At 38.9% G+C, this 17,759-nt stretch overlaps 1 protein-coding gene across 4 annotated transcripts in view; it reads left to right on the top strand.

The window, feature by feature from the left end:
- Positions 1-17,759, top strand: part of HECW1 (HECT, C2 and WW domain containing E3 ubiquitin protein ligase 1) — a 247,302-nt gene that overhangs the window by 48,043 nt on the left and 181,500 nt on the right. For 2 of the 4 annotated variants that reach the window (XM_071736190.1, XM_071736188.1), the window contains exon 2: positions 13,328-13,385. The exons of the other annotated variants lie outside the window; for them this stretch is intronic. In XM_071736190.1, coding sequence (XP_071592291.1) covers positions 13,359-13,385 — 27 coding nt within the window. In that variant the 5' untranslated portion in view covers positions 13,328-13,358. The remainder of the gene's footprint in view (positions 1-13,327; positions 13,386-17,759) is intronic. 4 annotated transcript variants of the gene reach the window in all.

Genomic DNA, 17,759 nt, shown 5'->3' on the forward strand with positions numbered 1-17,759 from the left:
CAAAATACAAAAAGATTTGTACTTGATCGTACAGCTTCAAGATTGTTTTTTTTAAGACTACCAAATATCACAAAAGCTGCAATTAAATTTTAGTTACTAATACTGCTATTTATCCCCCAAACCACTTAAATGCTTCAAAATAGATAACAATTGGGGGTTATCTATCCAAATATTTACAATACTCCTGCTCACAACTCAGATCTTTTCCTTTGTTGCCTCCACGTAAGACCTAAAGAGCGTATTTCCACCATGCTGAAAAACACCATGCTGGCTGGAGAAACTGTCAGACTTAAAGTATAAACCATGGTAATGAAATGCTGAAGAGTGTTCTGTGATGGAAAAATGTTTAATTTAATGAGCACTGCCTTATCTTTTAAGTTATCAGAAATACAATTTAACTTTAATCAGCTATTTTCATACTATGCAGGGCTTTCTAATTAAAAAAAAAAAAAAAAAAAAAAAAAGTTAAAAAAATCTGTAGAGACATCAAGTGTAAGTTATGCTGACAAATAAGGTTACATGCATACATGTGTGTACAGACACTTATATATTAAAGATAAACCAAGGGTCATGCAGTGTGGCAATATAAATATTCAGATTGCAAAATTAATTACTGTTGGATTCTGTTTCCTTAAAAAGGCTGAAATGTAGAATGAGTCTTCCACCACAGACCTCCCCTAAATATCCCCAACTAACAGGCTGTAACAAATACTATTGGTCATATTTTTAAACCCCTGCTTGATTGCAAATGTGTATAATTGCTTTGACTAGCTTGAACAGTTTTATTCATACAGTTAAGAATATGCCATAATGTGCTGAATGGAAACAGCTACATCTTTGGTTTAATAAGGTAATTTCTACTTCTGCTAATTGCATATAAAGGGTGTCAGCACATTTCTTAATAAATGTCTTATGATCACAGTGAGCAGTAGTGATGGACAGTGAAAGAGGCAGGGGAAATTCCAGATTATATTTTGCTGCTTGTATGCAGAATCAGTACTTCTGGGAAGCCTATTTCATAACAGGTTATTTTTGAAAACATTTCCCATACATGTCTATTGTCACGTACAAGGCCTGTTTCAACCTGAGTTATAGTCAAGAGCAAATTTACTTGACTTGAATGAACACCAGTCTTTGAATTCTACTTTACAAATTAAAATATTGGGTATGTGACTTAGAAAATTATTAACTTTCCAAGGACCTTTTACAGAAGGCTCAGAGTGATAAATGAGTTATTAAAAAACAAGGCTTACACCTTCCAAAACAGGGAGTTCTCATAAAAACCTCTTGTAACTGAAAAAAATACCCATTTTCTTTTTTAAGTGAAAGTGACAAAAATGGGGAAATCAGTGTTGCAAGTGTTGCAAGTGTTGCAAGAAAAAAATAGCCTTTTGTTTGTATAGATTCTGTTTATGTGGTACGTGATTTGCATGATTTCTATATGATCTTGTTACAAAAGGCAGTATTCCAGGCAGTTGATCTGACATATGTTTAATAAATGTTTACTATTTTAAGCACAAAAGGACACAAACAATTTTATCACAAGAAGAGAAATAATCACCAGAAGAGAAATAATTCGACTTTGCTTGTTCGTTAGTACAACTTGCCTAACATCCTTTTTTCCATTTCCTGAACACAAGGTGGATATTTCTTAGGTTACATTTCATAGGTCACTTGTGATTGACTGGGTTCACTTGCTTGGTATGTCACTTCAAAAATGAGAAGCCAAGTATTGGTTCCTGAGTGGAGTTGTGAGTTTTGTGCATGTAAGCACCAAACTCGGGTACACCTGACAGAAACATGGTACCTAACAGTATTCGCACCCTGCTGATTTTTTTTAATGGATGACTAAGTTTATATGCCACAATCTAGAATACACATTATTAGAAATTAAATTATCTGTGGGAAATTAACTGGGGGGCATGGGGGAGGGGAAAAAAAACAGCAGTCAAATGAAAAATTATAGGTATGCTGAAGGTTTTTTTAGTTCTACAAACAGCAATGACTTTCTTGCTTCCTTTTTATGCAGCTAAAGGATATATTACTGTGATTTAATTTTATTTAAATAGCAGTCTTCAAGTTAAATCTGATCCCGGAATTCTGCTAGGGAATTACTTTGTTATCTAAATTAGTGCGTGTAAATCATGCATGCATGAGCAGAAGAAATAATTCTGTGTTCATAACAGCCAATTGTACACTCCAGTGAATGTTTGCATGCATAGTCACCCATTTGGAATTGATCCCAAACTAAATTAGAATTAACACCATGGGCTAGTTCCAGGATTTAGCTCTCAAGTCTATTTGTAATGATGTAATACACATTAAAAAGGTCCATCTGTGCAAACTGCATTCTGCAGAGGCTATTCTAGCTGCAAACCCATGCAGCTGCAACAGTCTGGTAAACATGCAGTTTGGAGCTAAGGGGGTGGTACATGTGGTGGAACATCCATCAGCACAGATTTAGTGCATGTATAATGTCAAGAAACAGGTTAGGCTGTGTAAGAGGAAATTGATAGGACTGTCCCGAGCACCTCTTCTTTTTCAAGCTTCTCCACTCCATGCTGCTTGAGCAATCACTGTGGAAGTGAGAAGATGGGCTGTTTCCAGGAGACAGCCACCTCAGTTCCAACCCCTGGGACATAAGTATGTGCTTTAAGGATAATAATAGCTGCCAGCCATGGCAGGCCCCAGGGGATGGTATATTTATGTGCTGCATGACATTCAACAAGTCTGCCTGATGTCTTGTGTCAGGTTGAGAGGCCAGGCTTAAAGTGCAGTGCTGGAGGGAGAGGGGGCAAAAGAACTGTCTCCTGATTTAAAATGGATATTGTATCGCTTTCATACTTAGCATCTTCCATCTTGGTGCCCCAGACTGTCTCACGGACAAGGAATTGGACAGGTTTTCATCTCCTGCCCTATCCCTCCATGCACCCTCTCTGCACAGTGACTGCTACAGGAGCTAAGCTCATGAAAGAGCACAGTGCAGGGCCATCTCATCCCCTCTTCTCTCTAATGTTATCCATCCCTTAACAAATCCACGTCAATCAGCTGTGCTCCCAGAGGTTTACATATTGTGTCCTCATAAGTAGTGAGACCAGGCTGAGACTGACAGGGCACCCAGTGTGGGCTCCTGCTGCATCCACAGGAAGGATCTGTAGAGTCCTCTGTCTGCCCCCACTGTTTGTGGTCAGAGAATGATGTGCTCTGTGGTGATGGAGCTCATGTTAGTTTTAGTAAATCTGGTGACTGGATTCAGACCAGCCTACACAAGACACTGATGTAATTTCATTTTCTAGGACTGAAAGACAGTTCCAACTGTGTCTTCAGATCCAACCATATGCAATTTCATAGCTTTTTAATGTCAGAAGAGGAAAGAGCATGCTTAACTCTATGAAATAATCTTCTTAGGACAGCTAAGGAGTACCAGAAAAATAGAAGAATACATCAAAACATGGAAACGGTCATGTGTAATGATTTGTATTAATAAAGAGGGGATTAACTCCTTGTTTTGAATCAAAGGAATGAGAGGTGTGAGTCTGATTTTAATTTTTTAGGGTCAGTAGAATGGTAGAAGTAGAATGGTTAGAATGGTTGGAGGCCTAGGCCAAAGCAAGCAGGGAGAGAAGGAGCAGGAAAATGAGTCTTTGGAGCCTTTGTATACAGCCTGTCTAGGGAACAGGGGCATGAGCAGGGACAAGTTGTACAAGTAAGTACTCAGGCCTTTTTAAGGATAAAAGTAGGAAGGGAATCAATGATAGTAAATACTGATGCAATGCTACAAGGAGATTTGTTTGGGACAGCAATCACTGGACACTAGAAAAATGCATTCAAAATCAAGTTTAACATCTAGTCTTCCTTCTTTATTCTTAAGGGGAACTTTTTTGTCTGGAGTGGTGTTTTCACATGACCAATGTTGTTTAGAAGCTGGTAGGAATTTCTTCTCTTTCTTACTGATTATAGAATTCTCCTCTCTGAAAAAAATGTTTTTTTTTCCTGCTTTACATTAGATTTTTAGATTGCTCTAAGTCTTCATCCATGAAGAAACAGACATGGATCATCTGGAAATCCTCAGCTAAGCTGCAGTTGGTTCAGGGACCTTGGCAAACTCACAGGGAACCTGCAGTCCACAAGGGTCATATGAACTATATGTTTCTAAGAAAGTCTTACTGTTTCCTCATGGCACTTCAGGTGTTCTGTATATAGAAGTGATCTTAAGCAGGTTCAAGAAGAGCAGAAGAGAAATTTAATCAGTCTCTGGGAAAAAAAAAATCATTATGCATTTGCTTAGCTTTTTTGGGGCAAAACTGTCCTTTAAATTTTCAGGGTAGCAGAAATTTTGAAATGTGGTAAGGTCAATAACTTTTGTTTTGAAAAAGTTATTTTTACTTAGCCCCTTGTTCTTAGTTCAGCATGTGAAATAACAATACTGTAGGCAGAGATAGGAATGTTCACTTATTCATAGCTTTCATATATTTTTTTCTGAGAGAGATTTAGTCACCTGATTTCAATTCTTAAAAGAAAAAAAATCAATGACTTTGACACGTGTGGAAGTAAGACCTTGCTTGGTTTTATTTTTAAATTAATTTCAACTAATGCCCTTTTAATAGGGTAAAATTAATGGGGAAGCAAGGTGTAAGTAGTGGGGCTAATTCTAGTGTCACCCTAGACGTTCGTAGTGAATTATAATCAACTTCAGAAATATAGGAATTTCACCCTATTATTTCCTGGGTCTTATTAAAAAATAAAAGGATATAATGAATTGCAAGTAACTGTTTTTCATCCAGGTCATATATCGAAGAACTGAGATACTTTAAGATAAAATGGAACATTGCTGGTCTTGACCCTGTTTGGATGGGAATTATCGAAGTGGCCCATATTTTGAAATGTGTTTCATCTTGCTCTTTCCAGGTATAAGATGGTGTATGGCAAGTAGTGAAAAGTTAGTGGTCCAGGTAGAACATATTGTGTTATTGTCCCTGTGGGCAGATTCCAATGAAGATAAGTGTGCTTTTTCCACTGGTGAATGTGTTCTGCTATTCTCTATGTGTCCTTCTTAAGTCGTAGAATCACAGGAGGTTTTGTTTTGGAAGGGACCTTAAAGGCTATCTAGTTCCAAGCCCCCTGCATGGGTAGGAGCACCTCCCATTATGCCAGATTGCTCCAAGTATCATCCAGCCTGGCCTTGAAGACTTCCAGGGATGGGTCATCCACAACTTCCCTGGGCAACCTGTTCCAGTTTTGTTCCGCTTCTGTTCAGGTCTGGCTACTTGAGAAACAGCACTTGCTACCTTTGGTGGCCTTTTATGAAGCCTAGTTCTGCCTTTTATTTGCGTGGTTTATTTGTGTATTATCCTACTTACCACTTCTACTGAGTATAAAAATATCTTTTCCTTATAGCTGAATTGAAATGCTGTCAAAGTGGAATGCCGGGTAAGTAATTTGTGATTCCTAGTACCCAGTAAGCATTGAAGCTTTACATTTTATGTGTGCAGAAAATGTCAATTTGTAGCTAGTTAGCTTGCTTGTAACTTCAGAGATGACATTGAGTACTTCTTGAGTGCCTGAGAACATGTCTGCTGAGACTTGGTGCAGGTGCTCCCTGAGAAGCTTTATGCAGAGCAAGCTGGAGCCAAGCAGTTCACAGAAATTATGTTTCTGGTTTGGAAATTGTTTTTTCTGAGGAGGAAAAAAATACTTTCAGTCCTTCCCTTTTTATATGTTCCATCAACAACTTGGTCTGTGAATACTGCTTTGAAGAAGTGAATGGTGCAATTCTAAGCACAACTCACTGAGATGCTGTTTTGTTAACCTTTGCCTGTGCATTTATGGGAAAGCAAATAATAGTCTAATGTACCACAGACTGGCCCAGAGCTTTCAAAATCCTTTCAGCTAGTGAAGTGGATCTTCCTCTTTAAAAAATGTTTGCTATAACTTTCATGTTTAGTAAACTATACAAACACGATATTTAATGTGGTAATAAATTAATTAATTTGGCATAAGAACAACCTATTTTATTGTTTTATAGCATGTGGATATTGTGGCAATACAGGGCTGTAGTGTAATTCCATTGAATTAATAAGGATGCTGAGCCTCAACTGCTGCCTGCATAGCAGTTAGGAGGGTTGGTGTCTTGGCAGTGTAGCCCTAAGATTTCAGCTGATGGTTTAGAAGCAGGAGTAAAAGAATCTTGTATTTATCAATTACAGTAGAAGCTTGTGATTGCTAGGCTTGCTGCTTGCTTTTTTTATCCTTTTTTTTTTTTTTTTTTTTTTTTTTTTTTTGTCAGTTTTGCTGTAGTTTGCAGATACTGATCATTGTATTGAACAATTGGGGGAAGATGCTGCTGGTGCTGTTAATAAATAGCTGGATGTTTCTGTGTCACAATTCATCAGATAAAATGAGGAGATTGCCAGCTACAGAAGGGACCAGCAGCAATTTGTTATATGTGAAGCATGCTGCTTTGCAGACACAGGCTTTTGTGGGTTTTTTTGAAGTCAGAGGGCAGTACTGGAATTAGGCAGTGCTAAATAAAGTTTTCTGTCTTGTACCTTTTTCTGCTGTAGATCTAACATCTTTAACATCCTGCTTGAGTACAAAATACCGTAATAGCTTACTGTGTGACTGTCGTGTGTGCTCTTTCTTCAAGTCTTCTCTATTCCCTTGTCTCTTTCTGCTCTAGCCAATGGATTCTTCTAACTGGACCCTGGAATTGTATTTTGGGAGTACAGGGTTCTAGAACCAGGATAAGGGATGGAAATGTTGACTGTTTACCTTTGCCTGTTTCTTTAGGACATGGGTCTGGTTTCCTTGTGCTTGACATTTACAGCTCGTGCAGTGACAAACCTCATTTGGTAAGCATTAACTCATCTGCAGATGTTTGTATTCCACTGAACCTTTAGGAGCACAGTTCCAATCTGAGTTCATTTCACAAGTGACTGATGGCCTGTGTTAAACTGCTTTCCTACTTAAGTCAGTGTGCTGCCAAGTATCCATACCACTAGGAAAATCACAATTGTCAGGGAGAGACTGAAGACTTGAAGCCAGTCCCTCCAACCAGTTGTTAAATATAGTCTATCAGAGCCAGTGGAGAAAGGAGAAAGTACTCCGTCTGAAGATGTGGCAGTGTACACAGTTCCACCTCATCAAGCAAAATGTTTTCTACTCAGGCCAGTTCTGAGTCACAGTGGCAGAGCTCTAGGAGGAATTTGGCAGCTGCTGCTCTTGCAATTGTCCAACAACTTGCAGAAGTCTTTTGTGCCTGGTGGTTGAACTGCTGATGCCTATCATCAGCATGAAATGTACTTCATAAGAAAGAGGTGGAACAAGCAATCAAAAAATATCTATGGACCACTTCTCCTGGAAAATGTAACTGCAAACCAAATTGCTCAGTAGAAATAGACGTATGCATAATTTCACCACATACAAGAAGGGGATAATTTGGTGATGCAGAAACATCAACCCTAACTGACACCTTTCCTGTTGCTGTAATAATGCCAACTTGCCTTAGTTTTCATTGTGTGCTGTCAGTAGCTGTAGTGTTATATATTCAACCAAGGAGTGTAGTGTATATCCTGGCAAAATCCAGAGGAGGAAAGAGAGATTGCTGGGAAGCTTAATTTCCCAGAAGCTCATCAAAGAAAGAAGAATTTTATGCCCTTTCAGACCTTGATCCCTCCATTGGGCATAAGAAGTGATGCTGGAAATAAATTGATTGGTTGTGATGCGCTCTGCAGGAGAAGCTTTGTGGAGCTCTCCAGCTCATTGTTGTCCAGTGTTTCATTCCCTGGGGCCTCAGTTATTCCAATATCCTTTGTAGGAATGGATGTGCCTCACTTAGTGTGTCTCCACAGAACTGCTGGAAGCATCCTCTGCCTACAGAGCATGTTTCTTTAATTGTATTTTCTCTCTGTGTCCTCTTTTTGCTTTGTTAGCTTCTGCTTCTGCAGAATGTATCAAACAGCTGCTCCTCTTCAGAGGAAAGAGTGACCTGTGGACACCTTTCCTACCATCTTTCCTTCCACACCAAGAGTTCAGCACTGCTGTGGATCAGTCTTTGTTACCAACATTCCTGGAATGCTTGCCCCCCGCCTCTTTCCTTACCATTTTTCCTGCTTGTCAGGCAAAGGAAATACTCTTATCATTCTGTTTCCAGTCCTTCTTTTCAAAACTCCTTTCTGCAATGTCTGTAGCAAATCTGATGGACAGTTGGGGTCTGTCCTGATAAAGCAGCTTACTTACAATAGTGATAATTTTTATTTTCTCTTCAGTCTCTGTTCATCTCAAGTTTTTGGTGAGCTTGTGTTTGAGATATATTATTGAGGGGAGAAATAATGAGTTCTGTTCTATACTCATATTAACATAACCCTCATATTCTCATAACCCTCCTTGCTTCATGGAGTGTCTTGGCTCAGGACTCCAGTTTTAAACTTCATCTTAATGTATCAGCAATTAAATACAGAATGGTTTTGGTTGAAAGGGAACTTTAAAGATAATCTAGTCCAACTCCCAAACAATAAAGCATTTATATATTTGTTGTTAATATTACTAATTGATGCCTTTTAAGACTGGGTTGCAAATTGAGAATGATGTGGTAGATCTGCGGATTAGCACATGGAAGATCTCACTTGAAAATAGTATGAAGGTGTTGCTGTCTTCTTAATTTGTCTTCAGTGTAAAACAATCAGAGGTTTTATATGCATACATACAGATTTTGTGCCTTTACTTGAAAAAGCTAGTCTGTTTTCCACAACAGATGTGACTCTGATTTTGAGCCAGATTTCAAGGCAATTGAGTTTTGTCTCTAGGCAGTGAAAATCCTCAATTAACATATTCATTATTTTTCCTAATGACATTGCATTATTTTTCTTTTTGTCTGCTGAAGGAGAAAGAAAATGCTTAATTTGTATACTGGTTTGTGAGATATTTAGCTAATTTACACATGAGAATATGTTAGTATTTATCTTGCAGTAACAAAACTGAGCATTTATTCTCAGGGATTTTATATATTTCCTGATGTAGCTAGGTGTGTTTAAAAAGTGGCTTCAGATTGTAAGTGTGAACAGCAAAAGTGAAAAGTATAGGAGTTTCTCTTACATGTTTTCATCTGTTGAGACAGAAGGAACAAATACTTGTAGCATGAATAACCACTACTGCCTTTCTTTCTCTGATATGTATAAAAATTAAAAAACTTTTCAAATATGCATCTGCAGAAGTTAAAGAAAAAAAAAAAAAAGAGTAATTCTGATCCTTTAGTGTCGTTCTGATCCTTTCAGTGCAAAGACAATGTTTAAACTGTCCAGAGGAAAACTGTTAATTAACAGCATCTTAGGCTGATGCTCACAGGGAAGAAGGAAGAAGGGAGTGATGGAGAAACAGAAAAGCTTCTCTGCAGTAAAAAAAGCATATCTACTTTTCTTTTATTGTTAACATATTTTTATTATTGTTACTTAAGACATGTTTAAACATATCTTTTTTGTTTGCATGTCTTGCTGCAATACCCTACCTTAGTCTGAAATGATGGCTTCAGTGTTTGGGCAGTTGTTCATTCTCCATCCTACAAGATAACCCCTACTCAAGTGGCAGCAAGTCTTCAGAGAGCTGAGCACAGGTATCCACAGTTGACCATCAAGTGAGATAATTTTTCAGCCTCAGATGGGTTTTCTTGCAAAGGCTGAGTTTAGTAGCCAGTACTGCACATCATGGCTGGAGATCTGTTGGGCTAATTACTCTATAAACCACCCCAAGGCTCTGCACAGTTCAGTGGCTAAGAGCAAGCAATCATAGAAAGCATGAGCAGCAGCAGGAGGCAAGGATACCATAGAAATGTAATCATGTTCAAGCAGGTGTGTGCCTGTGTATGTGGACATGTAAAACAAGTATTGATTTTATCAGTTTTCATGCCAGCTTTGCCACGATCAGAGTTTTATTTTTTATTACCCAAAAATTTACTGAAAAAAGTGGTTTTGCATAGGTATTTTAAGCATGATGGCAAGTACCAACAGAATACGAGTCTTAGGGTCGCATCAGGCACGGCATGGCATGCATAAAAATGATGTTAATATACATGTATGATAAGCAGAAAAATCCAGAAAGTACTCAGATGCTACTTAAGAGGCTGGATGCGGGAGGGTCAAGCATTCTGTATAGAGAGGGACAAACCAGAAGGAAATGAAAAGCTGAGGAGGAGAAGGAAAATGGAATAATAGCAGAAGTGAAGGAGATCAGAAACCTGAAAGGAGAGAGGTTGAAGCACAGCTTGTCAGAGCTGGATAGTAAACAAGAAATCTTAAGTGACTGATGATGAAAGAGATGTTAGAAGAGGTGAGAGAGAGAAAAACAAATTAGGGGAGAGAGTAAACATTAGTTGAATAGACTTTAATTTCCTTGTATTTTCGGAAAGAGAAGGGAGGAATGGAGGAAAGGAGAAAGGAGGAAAGTTAGGAAAACTTCACTGATGAGGGGACTCTCTGTGCTTTTCACTTTTCTCCTGAATCATGCTAATCTTGTGCAGAAAATTCCGAAGATACTACTCCTATTCTGTGGATGCAGGGCTATTTTTGTTAAAAATCTCTGCTGTTCTCAGCCATAAAGTTAAGTACTCAGACTGTGAGTAAGCTTGACAAAACCAGCACAGCTGCTGTATTCTTTAGTCTGTCTCACTTCTTTATCATACAGGCTCAAAACATGATAAAACTGATTGTTCTGGCCCTTGAAATGATGTGCTTATGTACACCATTTACGGAAAATAAGTGCTTTTTGACATTCATTGCAATAGCAAATGGCAGACCCAGTCATGGACTGAGAAGAGGAGGGCAAATGCTGTGTGAGTGCCATGAGAAAACCGAACAAAAATGCCAGGAAATGTGCAATCTGAATGTAAAGACAGGAGTTCATAGGTGAGAAGAGACAGACCACAAAGAAATCCAGAAAAGTGTTCATCAAAATTATGGTAGTCTATCTGATCACAGGCTCACAATTTACCTGAAGTGTACATCAATCATAATTACATTTCTGAAGCACTTTATGTAACATAAGTGCACCCCTGAGTAAATCTAATAATGTGTCAGCGCTTTTCCAACTATTAAAGTTTGAACATATACAGGCACATCTGCCACTTGTCCTGGAGCTGGGGTGTAAATATTCTGTAGGTGGGTGGCCCTGTGGGGTACTTGTGGCTGGATGGGGTGCTGATGGCTGGGGCTCTATCAGGCTTGCTATAAACCCTGAATGAGATTTTTCTTTCTGGCTTAAATGTGCAAAGACATCACAACACAACCTGTCTCTTTGCAAAAAAATCCCTTCTTTGACTTGAGGTTTTGCACGATGTATGAGCCAGGCATTTTAGACATACCAGTTTACTTCACAGACTAAGTGACTCGAGGTCTGTCATGCTGAGATGCTTTGAGGAACACAGGAAAAACCCCATCATTTATTGCAACAGCTCAGGACACAGCAGAAGGCAGCCAGGTGTGTATCCAGATCTTCATCTCTCTGGAGCTTTGCGTTGGTCATGCACTATCCCTGGTCTGTGTAACCTGGTGGTACTGCCTGGGTGTCTTTGAACGTAGGAGAAGGGCTGTGGGTTTTTCACACTGACTGTGGAGAACAAAACTTTACCTTTATTGAAAAGTGTTATTGTGGGTAAGGATGTCAGCATCCCAGCAGAGCTCAGGAAAGCACTGTGTGTACCTTGGCATAGGTTGCTATACTGTTGCTTTGCCTCAGATAACAATCTGTGGTTTTGTCTCCACTTGTCAGGAAAACATAATTCCTGGAATACATCAAGGAAAGTGGTACCACATACTGATTCTTGCTGTGGGCAAAGCTATTAGATAAAAACCAGCTTCTATGTAGCTTAAGAAAATTCATGGTGAGCATGGTTGTGAGAAGTGGATTTACAGTCCTGGTTATTTAGAAGGGTTTTGTTGCATTTGCTTCTAATGGACAGGTGAAAAAAGTGTCTATGTGCAGTTTAAGTTCTCTAAGATTTGTCTTCAAAGATTATGTAGCTCTAACGTAAATATACTTTTATGTAACTTCTAATGTAAATATGCTTTTAAAATAAAAACAAAGGACCATCAGACTGTAAAGAGTCAGTAGATTTGGGACCGAAGTGGGTTCTGGCCATGAGATTTAGTGCCTGTGGAAAGGTAGAGGAAAATGGTAATGCAGTATGCACTTTTGTTTAATTTTATGGCTATTACAAAGTCTTTTAATCTCAAGGGAGTAAGATCAACTGGCATTGCTTTATTTTGTAAATCTTTTTTTTAACTGAAGATTTCCAAACAGTAGAGGTTCTTCCTAAATCCACTAACTTCCCCTGAACTATTGGTTCTCATATTCAGTATTGTGTTCATGTTGAATTGATAATTTTAGTAGTGATTGCAATCATGATGTTCTAAGACTTTTTTCTGCCTTTTTGGTTGTGGCTGTGATTACACATCAAAGCTGATGATGGGAAAGAATGTCAGGGTGGGATTGCAATCTCCAGAGGTGCATGGCATGAGGGTATCAGACTGGGCTGTTGCTGAGATGCTTCCTCTGATAGTGCCATGGAGAAGCTGTTGATGTGCCCTGGTCACAGAAGAGAAGGGAGAATGAGCTGAAATACAGATATAAATCTTACTGTTGTGGCTGAATTGTGGATTTAACTTTTTTAATTTGAAGTTTTATTATTGCATGTTTGGTGAGCCCTCTGTCCTTGTTACTTCTGTCTCTATAGTTTTGTAACTTCAAGGTACAAGGTTTTTTGACTTATTGAACTTGATTAGGTTTGTTCACTGTATTTTGCAGCCTGATCTTGGACTGTTAGAATTATCTTGGATACCTGGTCAGCTTGATTATGGTACATTGAAATTAACTGCCTTTGCTTCTGGTCTCCAAGGGTATCAATAAGTTGATGGGAAACTGAAATGCTGATTGACTGCTACCTATCTAGGCTCACTTAATGCAAGGATTTTACAATGAAGCTGAATATCAGTCTCTCATTATATCTAGGACTCCCATTTTCTTTCCATTTCTAAGTTAAATGAATATGCTGCTTAATCTTTTACAGTCTGGACAGTGACTGCAGTTTACTGAACTACAGTTCCTTGTAGTTAACACTGTTCTCATTTTTTTCAAACGCATGTGTTTCAGCTTTGAAGTATATGACAATGTCTAGATCTGCTGGATGGGTAAGATACATACTCAGTGAGAAACAGGGAAGCAACTCAATTAAGTGTTGGCAAAGACAAACAGTTTTTTGTGGAAAAAAAAATGTTTTAATATGTCACTTATGTTGGTTATGGGATACATGCTGAGTTAACCTCATTGAACTTTTCCCCAGGAATTGATGCGCTTACAATTGGCGGGTCATTATGCTGCTCCACCTGTGTAGTGTTAAGGTCAGTGTGTTTTTCTGATTATAAAAACCATCCATACCATTCCATTATAAATTCACTGCCATTCATATAATGGAATGTGCCAAAGCTCGGAGCTCGTTGCAGCTGCCCCCGGTCCGTGTTTAAGATCAAACAAAGTGGTTCAGGTAATCTGAGCACCTCTTCAACAATACCTCCGATCAAGCTTCATTTGAAGTGATCTTCTATTGTTTCTGTTTTGTTTTCTTTATTTGTAACCTGCTAAGCACCCATCTGATGTCAGTGTTGGTTTTGTTTGTGTGGCCTGCCCAAGAATTCCTATTGAATCAAGACACAGATGATAGCAAGGAGATTCCTAAGGTCCTGGGAGCAGCAAGCAACTGTAACCTGGCAGTTGCACGCATCCATGCGTCGGCAAAGCACAGAACGCATCAACCACTCACCTTCACAAGGCATTTTTCTGAAACCTGCAGCTTCTAACTTTGAATTAATTGAGTCATCACGACACGCAAATCAGCCATCACAGTAGACACTAATGTGTGAGATGCAGGAATGGATGACTGGCACTAACCACTTACTAGGAGGAACCTGTGTGATGATGTGCATGCATAACACACTGCATCTTCCTGCACAGCTTAGTCTTCTGAATTGTCATGTGTTATCAACGAGAGCCAGAATGTGCACTAAAGCTATCTAGTGTTATTTCTCTCACTGAAATGTTACAGTTGGAGCTTTTGTTTCTGTGTTTTCTTCTATGTTTTTCACTGTTACCAATCTTCCAAATAAGTTCAATTCTCTGGAGAGTAATAATACAGTGAACAACCATCTATATAATAGGTCGTTACATTCCTCAAGTTTCACGAGGATGTATCCTTTCTGTGTTAGGTTTTGCACTTTGTAGTAGCCAGTGAGAGCCTCAGGGGCTGTCAGTTTTGCCTGGGGATATTTTGGGCCTCTGTGCACATTAAGCAATGCTGTAATCACTGAGGAGATATATGAAGCCACTTGAGGATGACAACCGAGAATTTATCTGACTGTGTCCGACAGGACTCCTCCTTTCACTTCTCCATAGCTGAAAACTCAGGGCTGTTCTACACTAAATTCTTCAGTATTCTTCACTAGTGTGAAATTTTCCCAGATTTATGTGCTGTGTACAGGGTATATAGTCTCACAAAATGTGGTGAAGAGCCATGGGAAGACTTTTTGATGAAAAGCAGTCTTTCAGTCTTCTAGCTTATGGAAACTGCTCACCACCTCACATTTCACATGATAGTAATCTGAATTTTTCAAAGCTATTTCATCAGGTAAGTACTTCTTCAGAGGTATCTGGCAGTTTCTTTTATTACTGTGGGGAAAAAAATATTTAAATTAGGCCACAGTCCAAAAACTAAATGATATATCCCCCCAGAAAGCTGATGCAGTCATTTTAGGATTGCATGCGTCTTTCTCAGGTGAAGAATCTGAAAAGGAAGGGCAAGTTTAACAGCAAAAGGGGTATCAAAAGGGTTGAGAAGAGGGGTTTTATAGTAAACCGGAGTGCATAATACATTTTGTAGCATTTTCAAGTTCACCTGTGGTGTTGAATTTTCCCAAGTTTTAAACAAGTGCATCTTTCACTGTCTCTTACTAAGTGTCCTAATGAATTTGGGAACCTTCCATGCAACACATGGGAGATCCTGAAGTATCTCCCTCCAAGAAACCTGCAGAATTAGGTAGCTGACATGACAGCAGGATGAAAGTAAATGAATTACCTGCTGTCCTCAACAGTCCTCAACTATCTGTGATGCTTTGTCTCCTCAAGACAGTCTTCTGCTTAAGATAAGTTTGGTCCTCAGTCTGTTTGGACAGCTGTATTTAGATGTACCAAAGTGATGCAGATCATAAGTACTTGTCATAAAGTGCAGTCTACTAGCTGTATCACCTGCCTTTTATTGACAAAATAGATTAACTGGAAATGCCATTTTGGCTCAGTTTCTCCTGTGCTATAGTACGTATAGAGGAAAAAGCCCAAAACACTTTTAAATAGAAAAAAGTAATTTCTCAATGCCTGCCCCAACTCCCCTCTCCTCTCCCCCTGTGGAAAACATGTTGGGCCAAACTTATAACAATATTTCCAGTTGTTACACTTCTTTCTACTTCAGGAAAATCAAACCAGGTCAACAATTTAGTCTATGTCTATGAATATGTACCTGCAAGTGCATTTACCTGACCCTGCAGGTAAAAGTTACATGTATGCGTTTGAGCTAAGTGCCAGTATTTGGGAGCAGTACACAGACTTGCTGGGCATGAGGAGTGCTGGAAACTTCCAAATTGCTGGGTAGACCTGAGTGCTGCTCACAGCCCTGTCTTAAAATACCTAAAGGATTTGCCCTGCAAGTACCCAGTATGGTCAACAGAGTAAAGTCATGCTCCTAGCATGCTTCTGAAGTCATTTCAAAGCACCACGGTCTCTCCCATAACAATATAACTAATATAGAGAAGTTAGCCTCATTCAAGTGCCCAAATCTCAATGCAGGCTATAAAAGGCTGAAATAAAAAGGTAGAAATGTAGCCAAAGCCATAATGTTATGGCATGATCAAAACAGTCTCTCAGTTAGAAAGGAATTAGTGCTCTAGTATGTGGTCACCCCTGTAAATCATTTATGGCTTTTAAAAGACCGTCTCTAGATGAGACAAAGAACAGCATTTTAGCCTTTCACTTTGGATTTAGTCCTATATTAGGGAAGAGGGCTTTCACTGGTCCACTGCTTATAAATATAATATTCTGTGTAAGCTTTATGTTATATTTGGTCTACTGGTGGCCCCTACAGCACATGTGTTTTTGTAGTATGCTGTGTACTACTTTAAGACACACAGCAATGTTTTATTTTTTAAAATGTCTTTAATTATTAGAGTTTAGCACACGTAGAGTTCGTTGTTCTAGTCACAGAAGTTACTTGTGGAAAAAAGATCTGTTGTTATTCCCATGCCACACATTTTTATTGTAGCTGTTAACTGGGGTTTATTTGAAACTCAACAACAGAAACCTTTCAAACATTCTTTTGCAGTGTAGTTCTTGAGCAAAGATAAAACTCAAAACAGTAATTTATGTGAAATATTTTTTGTAAAACAGCACACATAGGCAGAACCTCTACTGAAGGCTATTTCCTAGCCAAAAGCCATCCTATGTATCCCAAATAAAGCATTTTGCAACCCTTTTATTTTACATTGTTCCTCATGCACTTGCATTTGCTAATGATAACTGAAAAGACGTGTTTCAGATTTTGCAACTCTTCTCATATGTTTGCCTGATAGGCAGAAGAGCCAACACCAAAATTATATTTGGGTGCAAAAGAGATGGTGGCTGGCCAGCCTGCAGGCATGGAGGAAACCCAACCCTCACTTGTCCTGCAGACCCTGAGCTTAGGCACTGATGGTCTCAGCAAAGGCAGCATATTGGAGGCAGTGGAATGAGGAGGAGAGGTGGAGCTGCAAAACAGAGGCCTTCCTCTCCTAATGTCTTTTTAATTAGACTAATAAAAATATTGGTTGGAATGATAGTTGTATCTTAATAGAGAAATTAAGGAATGGATTAATTTCTGGTACAATTCCCTCTTCCTGTTTACGTCAGTCCCTATTTCTAGCACCTGTTTAACTTGTAGAAGGAACAATCCTCTGTTTTTTCTTTTTATCTGACTGTCATTTAAGGGAAATCATGAGAGGATTTAAGGACATCAGCAGAAATAAAGATATGCATTTAAAAAGATCACAACCGAACAACAGTGTCATTCAAGTTATTAGAAAAAGAGTACTTGGAAGGAAATTTGGTGATAAGTTTGCCATTCTTCCCATTATATCACGGGATGTGTAAGGCCGTGAAGGTGGTGCTTTCCATCTAAGCTTGAGTATGTAGGAATTTCAAAGAAACCTAAATGACCCGATGGGAAAGGATCTGCTTTGAAGTCTATCGAAGTCAACAGGACTCTTTACATTACATCCAAGATGTGGGATCAGGCCTAGGGGAGGTTCACTTCAGAGGAGCAAAGAAATTTTACATAGACCGATAGTCCCATGTGCAAGCTGTTGTCCATACTGGGGAGCAGTATGCTGGTGACATCAGAAACAGTGTCTGCACTGGTTTTATTCACTTGAACATCTCTGCTGGCTGAAAGTTTTTATCTGTTGTCAGATAAAAACTCATGGGCCTTTAAGAATTCTGATATAAAAGGCTTTCTAATTTCTTCTGGTGAAATACAGAAATGCTTTTAACTTTCATGATTTCCATAGTGGACACTGGACACCTACATTGGTTTCACAGTATTTTGTAGCTTTATCCTTGCATGACATGCAGAAATACTTTGGTTTTGTCATGCACAAATATGTATGTCATGCTGGGACATTCAAGTCTGCTCAAAATTT

The sequence above is a fragment of the Heliangelus exortis genome, chromosome 2 (assembly GCF_036169615.1).
Source record: "Heliangelus exortis chromosome 2, bHelExo1.hap1, whole genome shotgun sequence".
Lineage (NCBI taxonomy): Eukaryota > Metazoa > Chordata > Aves > Apodiformes > Trochilidae > Heliangelus > Heliangelus exortis.